The sequence below is a fragment of the Serinus canaria genome, chromosome 4 (genome assembly GCF_022539315.1).
Source record: "Serinus canaria isolate serCan28SL12 chromosome 4, serCan2020, whole genome shotgun sequence".
NCBI lineage: Eukaryota > Metazoa > Chordata > Aves > Passeriformes > Fringillidae > Serinus > Serinus canaria.
This window is the reverse complement of record NC_066317.1, coordinates 65,879,429-65,892,624: the sequence shown is the minus strand read 5'-3', so window position 1 is coordinate 65,892,624 and position 13,196 is coordinate 65,879,429. Positions and strand designations below refer to the sequence as shown.

At 46.3% G+C, this 13,196-nt stretch overlaps 1 protein-coding gene across 1 annotated transcript; it reads left to right on the top strand.

Moving 5' to 3' along the window:
• Positions 1-8,753: 8,753 nt before the first annotated feature.
• Positions 8,754-11,875, top strand: FABP1 (fatty acid binding protein 1). Its single transcript, XM_009098574.3, has 4 exons — positions 8,754-8,905; positions 9,919-10,091; positions 11,121-11,213; positions 11,755-11,875. Exons 1-4 carry the CDS (start codon positions 8,839-8,841, stop codon positions 11,803-11,805), a joined length of 384 nt encoding a protein of 127 aa, XP_009096822.1. The 5' UTR covers positions 8,754-8,838; the 3' UTR covers positions 11,806-11,875.
• The last annotated feature ends 1,321 nt before the right edge of the window (positions 11,876-13,196 follow it).

Here is a 13,196-nt window from a genome sequence, read left to right as displayed (position 1 = left end):
TATTTTAATAATATATCTGAGCTCAAACAGTGGGCCAGAGTAGAGCACACCTCTAGGAAATCAGCTAGGAAGGGAGCTATTTATCTATAATTATATAAATTATATCACCAACCAGCCTGCATCTCCCCACCATCTTTGTGCTCAGTATTCCTCATGACATTGCAAAGATGAAACCTGAGCCTGCCAAACCTGCTGTGGCCCTACAGTCCTCCCTGTACCTGTGGTCACCAGATCCTCTAGGCACACTGGCAAGCAGTGGGGTGCTCACCCTGTAATGGAGGTATATCCCCATTCCAGATCCAGGTCTTTTCTGAAGGTTCTGCATAAAACAGCAAGGCTGGACCTTGTTCTTCAGGAATTGGTCAGGCTTAAATTGGTGGTGAAACTTCCCTGTCACCATCCCTGGAGTCACTGGAAGTTCCCAGTGATGCTTTACTCAGATGCTGAGGGGAGCGGCTGATGTCTCCAAAGCAGTGTCAGTTCCTCAACATGCTCCAGTGGTAGCTGATACAAAAACCTGCAAGTATTATCTCTGGACAAAACATCTGAAATATTAGGAATAAAGGAAATAGCAAAAGTTGCAGGATATGTGATTTGCCTCCTCAGTTCTAACCTCTCCCCTTTCCCATGATGATGTGCCAAGGTGAACTCGGGATTTTCCTTCCTTGCCCGTGCAGAGCCAGAGCACACTTTGAGCTCAGCTCAGATTCAGGCTAGAACAAGGACAGGATCAAATCCATAGGAAGAACTTCACAAGCTGATAGTTTTTATTCCCAATGCAAGTATTTAATATCACCAATGTACATCTTTGGAAGAGTCACCCAGCACACTTCAATGAGACCTCACCTTTTCCCACCAGCATGGGACCTTATGTCTCAGGGCATTCACTTACCATATGTCTAATTCTTTTAATGTGTGTTTTAGCGGTGTGAAATGACTTCATTAATGAATGCAATTTTTTTTTTTCCAAGTGAAGAGCTTACAATGAGATTGATGGTTCCTTCAGCATTACATCCCTCTGGGATGCAGGAGCCCTGTAAAAAAAAAAAAAATTATTACCACAGGTACCTGCTGCTCTGCATCTACAAAGAGGCTGTTCCCACAGGTCTGTCCATGCCCTGAGTCTATCAGCAGTGATAACCCTCATTAAGAAGGTCAGTGGTTACTGCTGTGGTGCTGGGACTGATGATGTGGCAGTCACATGTGAGCACAGAACACAGCCTGGGACACAAACCAGGATGACCCTGCCATTTACTTGGAGAGGGTTTCCCATGCTCAGCCCTACAATTTCCATGAACTCAAGTTTAGAGTGACATTTCATTTTGGGTGAAGCTCTGAGCAACCTGGTCTAGTGAAAGGTGTCCCTGCCCACTGCAGGAGAGTTGGAACCAGATGATCTTTAAGGTCCCTTCCAACCCAATCATGATTCCATGATTCATTCTATGATTCTTTAATATTATTTTGAATTTTTAAGAAAACAAGGAGAGGGGTGTGCCCATGCTGCCTGTCAGGACTCATCCACTGCAGCAACCAATGGAGAGCTAGAAAATGTAATAGCCTCTAATTAACGTGGTCTTACTCACTGCCTCCATATTTCTGCTGGGATTTGCAATTCCACTTTGGACCTTGTCCATTCCTGAGCAGTTCATGGTCTCTGGACTCATATGTCAGGAATCACCTGTATTTGCAAACCCCTTCTCAAGCTGCTATCAGACTTTACCTTTTTTTTCTTTTCTTTTTTTTGAATGCATCATTTTTCATCCCTCCAAGGGGATTTCCTCAACCTCTCCACCTTCCAAAGACATCCCAAAGCACGATAAGGACTGAGGAAGCAGAAAGACATGTATAACAGCAAAAAATTATTTTTTTCCTGCACCAGTCCCCCTAAAATAGAATCTCTCAGCCCTGAATGTTGCAGCACTCAAAGACAAGCACAGCAAATTTCTCAACTTCGTGTTTGCTGAGCAGCTTTTCCATCCTCTCCAGCAAAGCGTGCCCCTCTACATGTCCCAAGCACAAGTGGCACGTTGGGTCGGGGTCCCCGGCCCATGTCCCCGGCAGAGTATCCCCGGGAGGGCCGTGGACCAGAAGGTCTGCCGGAGCCACCGGCGAATCCCAAGTCACTAGATGGCGGCAGTGCCTTGTGTCCAGGCATGATGGAGGAGCTGCACATCCCTTTCCCTGATCCCGTCCAGCCTTTCCCACCTTCCCACAGGTGCCTCCGCCCTTCGGACTACTGACGCTGTCCCAACAAAACCCGGGAAACACCTCTCCAAAGTTTTGGAGCTGAGGAAAAGGAAGCATGGGTTGTGTCCTGCGGCAGGAGGGTTGGATATAAAGATGATGCTGGAGCTCATCGGGGTGGGAAGGAGGTTTTTCATGTTCACCCATCTTCTTCCCAGAGGTTTCCATCCTGGGATTTTATTACCTTCTTTTCAGCAAGATCTCTCCTGTCCCCAGTGAGACACTCAGAAAAGGACACACAGAAAGGACCCCAACTCTCATCCAGGTCCAAAAAGCACCCAATTTGATTAAAAAGTAACATTACCCTGAGTAGAACAAAACTGTCCCCATTACTCCCAGTCCTATCTCTGCCCACAAATTATCTGGGGTCTGAAAACCGCATTCAGACAAAAGCTTTCAGACTTGTAAGTGACCCAGACAATACCAGGCAGGTCAGAAAGGCAGTAACCAGGTATTTGGGATTTTGCAATGCCATTTACTGCCCTGTACAGAGCACCTCCCAGTGGGAAGTGTGTTACATTGGCTGAGAAAAACTACAGGAGCTTATCACTGGGGGTTGTTGAAGTTACGCGTCCCCTGCTCTCTCATGTGCTGAAGTGTGAACATTCACAGAGAGAGCAGGGAGATTCTAGGTAAAAACTGCAAGGTTCTGACCAGAAATAAAAGTATTTCAGTTGTGCCTTCTCAGAGGCAGGCACAGCTTAGTCAGGCTCAGAATCTTCACCAGAAAGGGGGCTAAGGAAGTTTGTAGAATGTCTGCAGCTGCACAGGCAAACATGCACCCAGAATTATTTATTTGAGCCTCATGTCAAGGAGAAATAAAACAGAAATGTATGATGGTAAATAAATTAAACTGTACGAAGCTGCATCTGTGCTACAGCAAAGGTGGCTCTTTCCCCCAGTTTCTAAATCTGATCTAAATTGCCAATATCTCAGCTGATGTGAGGCAGAACTTCTACATGGATCTCCTCCTCTCATCTGCAAATGGGCACATAGAGACTTTTCCACCTCTGGTGATTTTGCAGGGCAAGGAGCTGTCAGCATGTCGGCCCTTTCCCCACATTTGGGTGCAACGTTCTTGCCTGAGAGCAAGGTGTTTCACAACCATCAAGGACATCTGCGATGTGGTTTGGGTCTTGTGGGCCAAAGTGCAGGGCCCACTCATAAAGGCAGAGCAGAAGGGGAGCTCAAGGAATTGTGCAGTGCTGGCATCTCTGGTGGAACATCAGAGAAGCTGTTGTATCCTGGAGAAGATTGTGCAATGTGGTTCTACCATGCTGAAGTTTACATTATACCCCATAGCCATATTTTTAATAAAAATCTGCAGTCCCATAGGATGTGGGCTCTATGACCCCCAGTTAGGGACTGGACAAGGAAGATGCTTTATCAGCTTCTCCAGGTGACTTTGGAAAAGTCAGGCTCCATAACTTGCAAAAGGGGGATACCTGTGCTCAGGGAGGTGCTTGGACTATAAAACCACGACATAACCGAGTGGACAGTGGCAATCCTAGGCTTTGTCCACAGCTCTGCTCTTGCTGGCACCATGGTTGTTCCCCGTGGAGCACCTCTGTGGCCCTGAACCTGGTGAAGGCTCAGTTTCTGTCAGACTCCATACAACTCTGCCCTCCTTGCAGCTGTGAGCCTCAGCACTGACCCTCTGGCTGGTGCATCACTCTTGGCTCACTGCTTTCCCCAGCCAAAGGGTGCCATCTGCCAGGGAAGGTCTTGGGGGTTGTTGCTTGGACTTTCCTTCATTTTATATATAGATTGTGGTTATATATTTACCTCAGGGAGAGACAGGAACAGGCTCCTCTCCACACTTGTCTGGCCCCAAGATGCTCTCCTTGACTAATCACCTGCAACCCTCTGTGAGGAGCCCTGAGTGAGCCACTGTGCTTGATAAATCAGGACAAAGGGGAGCACAGCTGGACAGGTGAGTCCACAGTGACAGCCAGGTGTCCCTCCAGGACTGGAGTTCATCTGACCACCTGTGGGCATTTGGAGGCTGCTGCCCTTTCCATACCAATACACCAGTCTCCTGCACTTGCTCAGATCAAAGTTTCCTTGTCCCCACTGTGTCTCAGGGGCTCTTCATGTGCCTGGATCAGAGGGAGATGGTTCTACTGCAGATATGTTGTGGGGTAAGATGCACCATTGGTTAAATCTTCACTGGCTCTGCTTTTGGGGTCTCTTCCAGACCTTCCTCACTCAAGAACATTGACTGCTGGTGGCTCCATTTCTTTCCCAACATTTTCTTTCCTTGTCCTGGCACAAACTAGTTCCATAAGCAATAGGCACCATTTTCAGTCCTTTACCCTGACTCCACGAGCTGGGCTGTGGGATGGAGGGCAGCTTCACCCCACCAAAGGCCAACCTGCTGGGACAATTCACATCCTCTGAGGGCATAAACAGAGGGTCCCTGTGCCTGGAGAGAGGCCACAGCTCTACAGCACAGATGCTGGAGGCAAGAGAATGGGATGTGGGTGGCAGAGCCAGCAGCTTTATTCCTATTGTTAAGCAAGATCCCAGCAGCAAAGTCCAACTCTTCTGTAAGCTCTGGTCCCCAGGTGACCACTGATAAGCATAGCTAAGGCTCTTGTGCTATCAATGATGGAGCCACTTTGACCTTGAAGAAGCAATACGAGCCCTTTGCTCCCTTTGGTGCCTTTGCAGTAAGATGACAAGGGCTGAGGGCTGCTCTTCTCTGAATATCAGCATCGATGGAAAGCTTTATCAAGCAGCAGCTCTCTGCACAAGCTCCTGCTTTTGCATTCTTATCACAACTCTGATAATGACATATCTAATCTAAACCTATAGGAAATGGCACTTGCATATCTGCAGCCTGGAAGTTACAGCTTGGAGGCAGGAATCTCAGCAGACTGCCAAGGGCATTTTAAAAAGAGAAAAATCTGGGAAAGATGCTGTATTTAATCTCAGTGCTGTCTTGATAACACAGCACAAGGAAAACCAAGAGGGGTGGAGAACTCTAGCAAGCAGCAGCATCTTCTCCATCCCATCCAACCTTTCAAAGCAATGCAGCCATGTGGCCTGAATGAAGAAACCTTTGTTCCTTAAAGTTCAAAATAATCATACCAGAGATGTGAAAACCTGGCAGCACACCAAGTTTCCACGTTCAAGGGCAGCAGAAATAGAATTACCCAACAATACTATAGGTTGAGGCAGAGGGGGGTCCACCTGGGCATCCATGACTGGCAAGCTTGTGACCAAGCTTTTTAAAAAAATGTCTAGGGGTTTTGGGGTGTCCAAATGGACCTGCACTAGAAAAATCCAGGACTGAATCATCAAAGATAACCTTTCACATCTGGGCCAAGAAAATCCTAGTGTAGAGCCCAACCCTGGCTTCCTAAAGCTCTGAGGTGCTGGATTCACTGGAGTCTGGGGAATCACTGGTGGGATAAAGAAGAGAAGCAAGTGAGGTGATGGAGAAGAGATGCATGAAGACATTCCCAGACCTCCACAAGGCTGCCAGGGACCTCCCCCTGGGCTACAGGAAGTGCCTCTCCCCATACTTCGGCTGTAAAGTCATTTTTGTAGTTCAGAACTTAATTAAGAGTTTCAGTTTGAACTGGAGGAGGCAGAGACCTTTTTTTTCCTGTAGGAGCCGTAAAACTGAAAACCTAGATATAATGCCCAACTTACCAAGCAGTGCAGATAGGAGAGTGGCTTCCCAGATGCTGAGGGCTCAGCTCTTAGTGAGAGCTGAGAGCTGAGCTCAGGAATCCCAGGGAAGGGCTGAGGGGGTGTCATAAAAGGATGCAACTGCTCCACAGGCAGAGGTGACAGAGCCAAACTTTTCTTGATTATGGAAGATGTTGTAATGTGAGGTACCAGCCACAAATTGCAATTTGGGAGATTTGGGTTGAGCACTTCTCCTTCAAGAGGTGGGTCTTGGAGACCCAGGATGAAGAAGATTAATCCCAGGGAGACAGAGGAGGTGGGGTTTAAAATTTGGCCAAAACCATGTCTGATCCACTGGTGATATTCTTGCCTAAGGTGTTCTGGATGTCCCTATCTCTGATTCAGGTGCAAAAAGCAGAAATAAGATACTTCAGTCTTTTTTTTTTTTCTGACAAGCTTCTAAGACCCTCAGCTTTTTTTTCAAGGCAGCTTAAAGACTGAGGTACCTGCTGGCTTCCCTCAAGATGAAGCTTCCTCAATAATTTTTGAAAATGATCCATGCATTTTCTCTTTATACAAACCAGATTCAAGTTTTAGGGTATGGATTTACTTTTATCAAATTATCAATTGACATGGCCTCATGTTAATGCAAATCAAGTGCATTTTTTTGGAAAGTTAAATTATATCATACTTTAAAAGATGCTGTATTCTGTTGGGGAGATGTACAAGTATTCTGAACTTTGCTATTGAGATTAAGTTTATCTCACCTGCCATTTGCTCAGCAGGCCTGGCTAGATAATAAGTACCTTGGCCAAATTTCATTCAATAAGCATTTCTCCTTTCTTTAGAACGAACTGCATATCTTTGCTACAGAAAATAAAAGAACATTGAGCCCAACGGAACACAAAGAGGTTTTATTTTTGTTCATTGATCAAAAATCAGTTAGTCACATTTCCAAACTTTCTAACAGCAACCCATAATCCCCACTTAGAAATAGCAAATCAGGAGCACAGATTTATGATAGCTATTCACAGTAAGCAGAAGAGGAGAGGATACCTACAGAAAACGACTTAGGTTCCAAATGGGGTGAATTCTCTCATGAGTTCTCCATTTCTGTGAATGGAAAAATTTCTGCCCTATTACCAAGAGAGTCCTGGCCAATTATATTCTACTTTCAACATTTGATGAGTGACATCCAGCCCTTAGGAGCTTCATCTCCATGGACACTGTGGGCCTAGGAACTAAGAACAGTTTTTTTCAAGACTAATCTCTCTCCCCATCATGCAAAGAGAGGGAACCTGAATTGCCTGGAGGAGCAGCTGGAGGTCCAGCACATGAAAATGTGGGAGGCACACATGTGCTTCCAGGCAGCCCATGGCCAGAGAATGTTGGCTGACAGGAGGCAGGGATCTAGCAGCTCAGGGTGCTTCCAGGACACAGCAAAAGAGGTCAGTCACCGCTGTCCCCATGAAGAGGACACTGAAAAGGGACATGTCAGCACAACCCCGTGTGACACCGGGCTGTTCACCTGAGGCAGGCATAAAAATCAAAAGCAGTTCCTAACGTGACATCATTCCTGAAGGGATAAAATGGAAAAAAAACCAAAACAAAACAAAAAGCTGTTTGGAGGAATTGCTGATCAATCCATCCCTCCATGAACCTGCCTGGCTCCCTCCAGGGTGCACAGGGATGATGTCCCTACGGAATTTTCCCCCTCCCAGACAACTTCATCCACTGTCTGTCCCACCAGCCAAGGTTTTCCCTCTCTTGCCTCATCTGGCAGACACTGCCTGTACTAATTAACCAGAAACTGAGGCTCACTACTGCAGCACAGAGAGCAGGGCTGAGGTGGCAGCAGCTGGACAGACTGCAGCAGAAGGCTCTGACAGCATCTCCAAATTGGAAGGAGATAGGTCTTTTTCTTTCTTATACATTATTTCACTTCAAAAAAGGACAAAGGTGTGAGCTGACTTTGGGAGGGAGGAGGAATTCACTGAGGCAAGAAGCCCAGCCTGGGAGTTCAGACCCAGAGGATGGATGCTCAGATGCCATGAAGCAATGCTGGGGTGCTCAGCCAAAGAGACAGGACTGGAAGAGGAGCCCAGCTCTGAGTCCTGCTTTGGAGGGAGGAATTTGGCTCAGCTTGGAGGCTGCTGCTGGCCCTTCTTCTGATGTGGCACTTGAGAGAATTGCAGCTCCAAGGGCTGGAATGCTTCTTCAGTACACGAGTGAATGTGGCTCCTATTGTAAAAGGAGATGAAAGTGATTTGGTAGATCACTAATGGCACCAGCTCTCAATCCACACAGGGCCACAGAGGTCTGTCTGATTCAAACTGCAGTCTTCAGGTGGGCCAGTGCAAAGCCAGGAATTGATATGGAGTATTTTTCTTAGAGGACAGCGATGGGTTTGTGCTGCTGCTACATTTGGGTTACACCAAACCCCACCAGCACAGGTCTGTGAGTGAGTCAGTCCCTGCCAGTGTGCAGCCACTATTCTGCCAGTGCCAAAGATCCACCATGCAGACACCAGTGAGCAGAAACCCCCCAGTGTCAGCCCCAGGGGACACACAGTCACCACATTCTCCTCCTCCCCATACGTGCTTCCAGACTACAAACTCATTAGATGATTTGGCTTTTTCCTCTGATAATGAGACTCTTTGCCCAATTATTATTATATTTTTATCATTTGTTTATGGATGCCACATTGCAACCTCCATAAAATGTATTTTATGGGGTTTTCCCTGCCCCCACATTGTAAATTGTGATCTGTAAAATGAAGAACAATTTATCTCTGACCATTGCCCAGTTTTACGTTAATGTTTGAACATGCCCATAAACCAATTACATCATCTTACCTCTGGCCAACTTTTAAGGCAGAAGGATGATATAAAACCAAGCTCTGCTTACCAGCAAGGCACCTTCTCTTGTGTTAGGAGCATAGAGAGCTTTTCCACCATGAGCTTCACTGGAAAATATGAGCTCCAGCGCCAGGAAAACTTTGAGCCCTTTATGAAAGCCCTCGGTATGTGCCTGCATGTGCTATGTACTGCTTTGTCTCTGCAGATCCCACTGATTTTTGGGAGCCAACTGTGCTGATGTTGAGATTATGTAGATTGAGACATCTCTGAGATTTCCTATTTCTGTCTGTCACCTTGTAATTATTGGGATTTTAAATGTATTTGTGTGGAGATGTGATCACAAAATAGAAGAGAAGGCATCTTTCTGTCTGGGGTGGGAGATCAGGAGATGATGGGTGAAGTTTTATGGCTTGCAGGAAGTCAGTCCTGACAGGTTCTGCAGCCACTGGCCAGTGTGGCTGAGTGCTGCACACATGTGGTAAGCCAGCAGGACCTTGGTGGCTTAGGGGCACTGCAGACTTGCTCCATCAGGCTGTGAAATTTGAAGGCAAGCAGGACATTGCTCAGCCACTGTGCTGTGGTGCTAAACAGCCTCACATCCCACCATTCATCAGAACAATAGTTGGTGTTGTTTAAATGCTAAATGACGAATGTTAGATTTTCACTTGTGTCTGAGACAGGGAATGTGATCCTGCAGGGATCCAGGGGGCTTTGCAATATTTCTGTATGGTTATGTGCCAGAAGGGCTCTACCTGTCAGATCACCTTCAGGCTTTGGGAGAAGATTTTATAAACTAGTTCTGAGGAACCCTGAATCTCATAAAAAAACTCTTTGTTCCTTTATTCTGTCTTGATTTAATCCATTTTTCCTTGCCTGTTAGTGAAGGATTTATTCTTAGACAGGGAGGTGGTGTTTGTACTCCCAGTCAGATCAGCAAGACATGGGACATGTCTAGTTCTCACACAAAATTCAGGATGACAGTTTTAATCTTCCTCCCCAGCAGACTCGGGGACATATGGCTCTTAGGGAAGCACCATCACTGAAAGGTTTTTCCACATTGGAATAGAAATTTTCCCAACTGTAGGTCACCAAATCCTGCTACATTGATTTGTTCAGCAGCAGCAATTTGCCCACAGATGGCTCCACCGTGCACTCAATGTCTCTTGTTCCTGGGCAGGGCTCCCTGAGGACCAGATCCAGAAGGGCAAGGACCTCAAGAGCGTCTCAGAAATTGTGCAGGATGGGAAAAAATTCATGATTACCATAAATGCTGGCTCCAAAGTGATAAAAAACCAGTTCACCCTTGGGGAGGAAAGTGAGATAGAGATGCTGAATGGAGAGAAAGCAAAGGTGAGTGAGCAGCCCCTCCTCTGCCAGGGCCATGGGGGCTCAGGGACATTCAATTTCTTTTCCAGCCATTCACTCTGCATATGAGTAAAGGGACTGACCATACCACAGGTATTAATTAATGCACTGCCCTTCCTGCAGAAGAAGCCTTGTATTTCTGAATCTATTTCAATAGTGATTTTGGAAAACACTAGAAACCAGTGTTTTAATATCCCATTTGGAAAAGGGGAATAGAGATGCTTTGGTAAAAATTTTTGACAGGAAGAGTTCTGAAAGATGTGAGGTGGAAAAGGATTGACTTTGTATCATGTTGCAACACAATACATACTTCTGCCTTAATTTTGTTGACTCAAAGGTACTGCAGGAAAATCAGATTATCAGTCATAAAGCAATAAATCTCTCCTTTTAAGTCCCAGTAGCTGTTAGCTTCTCTGCTAGCCTTTCCCACTGCTTCAGATTACCCTGGGGGAGATGATTTGGCAAGGTGAGGAGTTACCACCCTTGAACTGGGGTGCTCCCTTTCCTGGACATGAGTTTCCAATGGTTCATAGAAAGTCAAGGCAACACCACTGGCGAAATCTGCCTCTCATCTCTGCCTCAGGAGAAGATGGAATTGCAGGGACTTTTGAAAGCAGGAGGGGTGATAACCAAAGAAATGCCCTGTGAATGGGGCTCTGAGAGCTCTACCAGCTGTGTCACCATTTCCAGCATCACTGCACTCCTTTTGGCATAAACCAGGGGGAAATAGTTATTAGAAGATTTTAGCCTCTGTACATCGGCAGCTCAAGGGCAAATGAACACATCTTATAGCCGGGCAAGACAGATAAACAGAAATGGGCTTTGCTGTCTTATTTATTTGATTATTTCATTGATCAGTGACAGCTGCTTTGGGGTGCTGGTGCTGTCTGTAGCCTTTCCAGATGTGCAGCTCAGGTGGCTCTGCAGTCCCCTCCTGCTACAGCAGGGGAAGGACAACCTGCAGGGATCGAGGTGGTCTCCAGCAATAACATGAATGCTTCTGTCTTCCACCAGGTTGTTGTGCAGATGGAGGGTAACAACAAACTGGTCACAGAGGTGAAAGGGATGAAATCCGTCATGGAGCTCAACGGAGACACCATTACCTATGTGAGTGTAGAAGGGCAATGGCTGGAACAACAGGGCTGCCTTCAGGAGCCTGCCCTAGGAAGCTACAGAGGCACTGGGAGGTGCTGGAGCAGAGCACGTGCTTGCACACAGGCTCTGCAACCAGGAGCTGATGGCAGTTTCTCATTAGAGTATGATCCAGAAAGTACTTTTTTAGACCCCAGTTTAGGCATGGCTGATCAAAGTTTCAGGTAAAGAGGGCATTTTCTCCCCCACCCAGAGGAAAAGTTATGTGCCAGGGCTTGGCACTCTTAGAGCAGAAAGGTGAGGCAAACTGATCCCACCTGAGGGATGCCAGCTTATCCCTACGTGCTTTGGAATAGTCATGAAGTAATTTAAAGCTTTAAAAATCCAGTTTATGAGAGACAGACTGGGGATCAGTCCTATTTTGATTTGCAAGACCATATCCTAAGTACAGTTTGGAGCTAAATACCTTGATGATCCTTATGTGTGCCTTCCAACTTGAGATATTCAATGATTCTACAAATTCATAAAAAGCTAACACTTTCCATTTCTTTTTCAGACAGTGACCATGGGTGACCTCACCATGAAGAGAGTCAGCAAGAGAATCTAGATATATTACACATGCCAATAGTTTACTGTGTAAAATGTGGCCATTAAAATAAAAATTTTATTGAATCCTCTTCATTGTCATCAACCTCTTCATTGGTGTTATAAACAGATACAAGCCTCCAAAGCTCATGGAAGCAATGGTAGAAATTGGACAACAAACTGATCTAAGGGTGTGCTGGTATTGGAGAATGGAGCTGAGGCAAGGCACAGGCTCAGAGCCACTGAGTGACACTGCTGATGAATGTTCTTCCAGCCCTTTCCTGGGGACAAGTGCCAGCAGCCTGCTGGGGATACCCATGGTTGATGTGGGCTAGGGAGCACTGGACAGGAAAAGGGCTCTGTTCCCTTTCCTTGCAGACATGGCCAAAGTGATCAGAGGGACCAGCAGGGCCAAAGGATTTGGGGTGGTTTCAGTGGAGTCAAGGAAACGCCAGTGATCCTGTTTGGAAAGCTGCCTTGGGAAAGAAACCAGCACGGGCTACCAGCTGCTGCCTTCATCCTCACACCTCTGCAGTGGGATCCAACCCTAAAGGCTCTGGCCACTCCATTCCCATCTCCTCCCCACCCCTTTCCACCAGCAGGAGGGTCACAACTCCCTTCAGGTATTCAATGTGTGTTTCACCCCAAGCTGCACCTGATAAATTGGGTTGAACTGGAATGAGACACTTCTTCCAGGGTGAAATACAGGTTTTCTCTCCTGGAAGGAGATGGGCTGGTTGTTCACAGTGTAGACAGAGGGAGCACCAAAGTCATCTCCTGTACTTTTGCTTGGCACTTCAAGCCAAATGGAGATGTGGTTTTCTGCTGCACACAGGAAAGGAAACTCTTTCCTCTTACCTGCCTTTTCCAAGGCTGCTGCCAGGACTCCTCTGTGCCCAGGAAAGGTTTTCATATCACAGATCAACATTGATCCTCATGCCAAGAACTGAACCAATATGGATTGTCACGCAGGGCAGCAGAGGCACCTCACAGACAAATGGAAGGGTTTAGCTAAATAATGCCTAAAATTCAGGTGTTGGTCTTTAGTGAACTCACATCTTGAGAAACATCAGCAAAGTCACTGAGAAATGTCAAAGAGGAAAAGATCTGGTTTTGTTTTCTTGTGCTGAGGAGCAGGTAGGGGATTCTTGAATAAACCTTTTCCTCTCCTGGCTGCCACTGAAAGTCTGAAGGAAATCAGTTGGATTTTGAGACAAACAACAAATACTTTTTTTTAAGTCAAACAACAAATACTTTTTTTTAAGTCTAGAAATCCAACTTTTCACTTCTCCTTAATTCTGTTGGCAGTCCACTGGCAGCTGATCTATGGACTATCCTTTGTTCCTCAGTGCAAAATTGATTAAATATCTAAGTTAAAAGGGAAGGATGTTCTAAGGCATCAGAGCCCCCAGC

What these genes read in the sequence shown, in the direction of transcription:
- FABP1 (XM_009098574.3), top strand. Translation starts at nt 8,839, where the DNA reads ATGAGCTTCACTGGAAAATATGAGCTCCAGCGCCAGGAAAACTTTGAG. An exon ending in GCCCTTTATGAAAGCCCTCG is followed by an intron (nt 8,906 to 9,918) that starts GTATGTGCCTGC and finishes GTTCCTGGGCAG; the next exon opens with GGCTCCCTGAGGACCAGATC. An exon ending in TGAATGGAGAGAAAGCAAAG is followed by an intron (nt 10,092 to 11,120) that starts GTGAGTGAGCAG and finishes GTCTTCCACCAG; the next exon opens with GTTGTTGTGCAGATGGAGGG.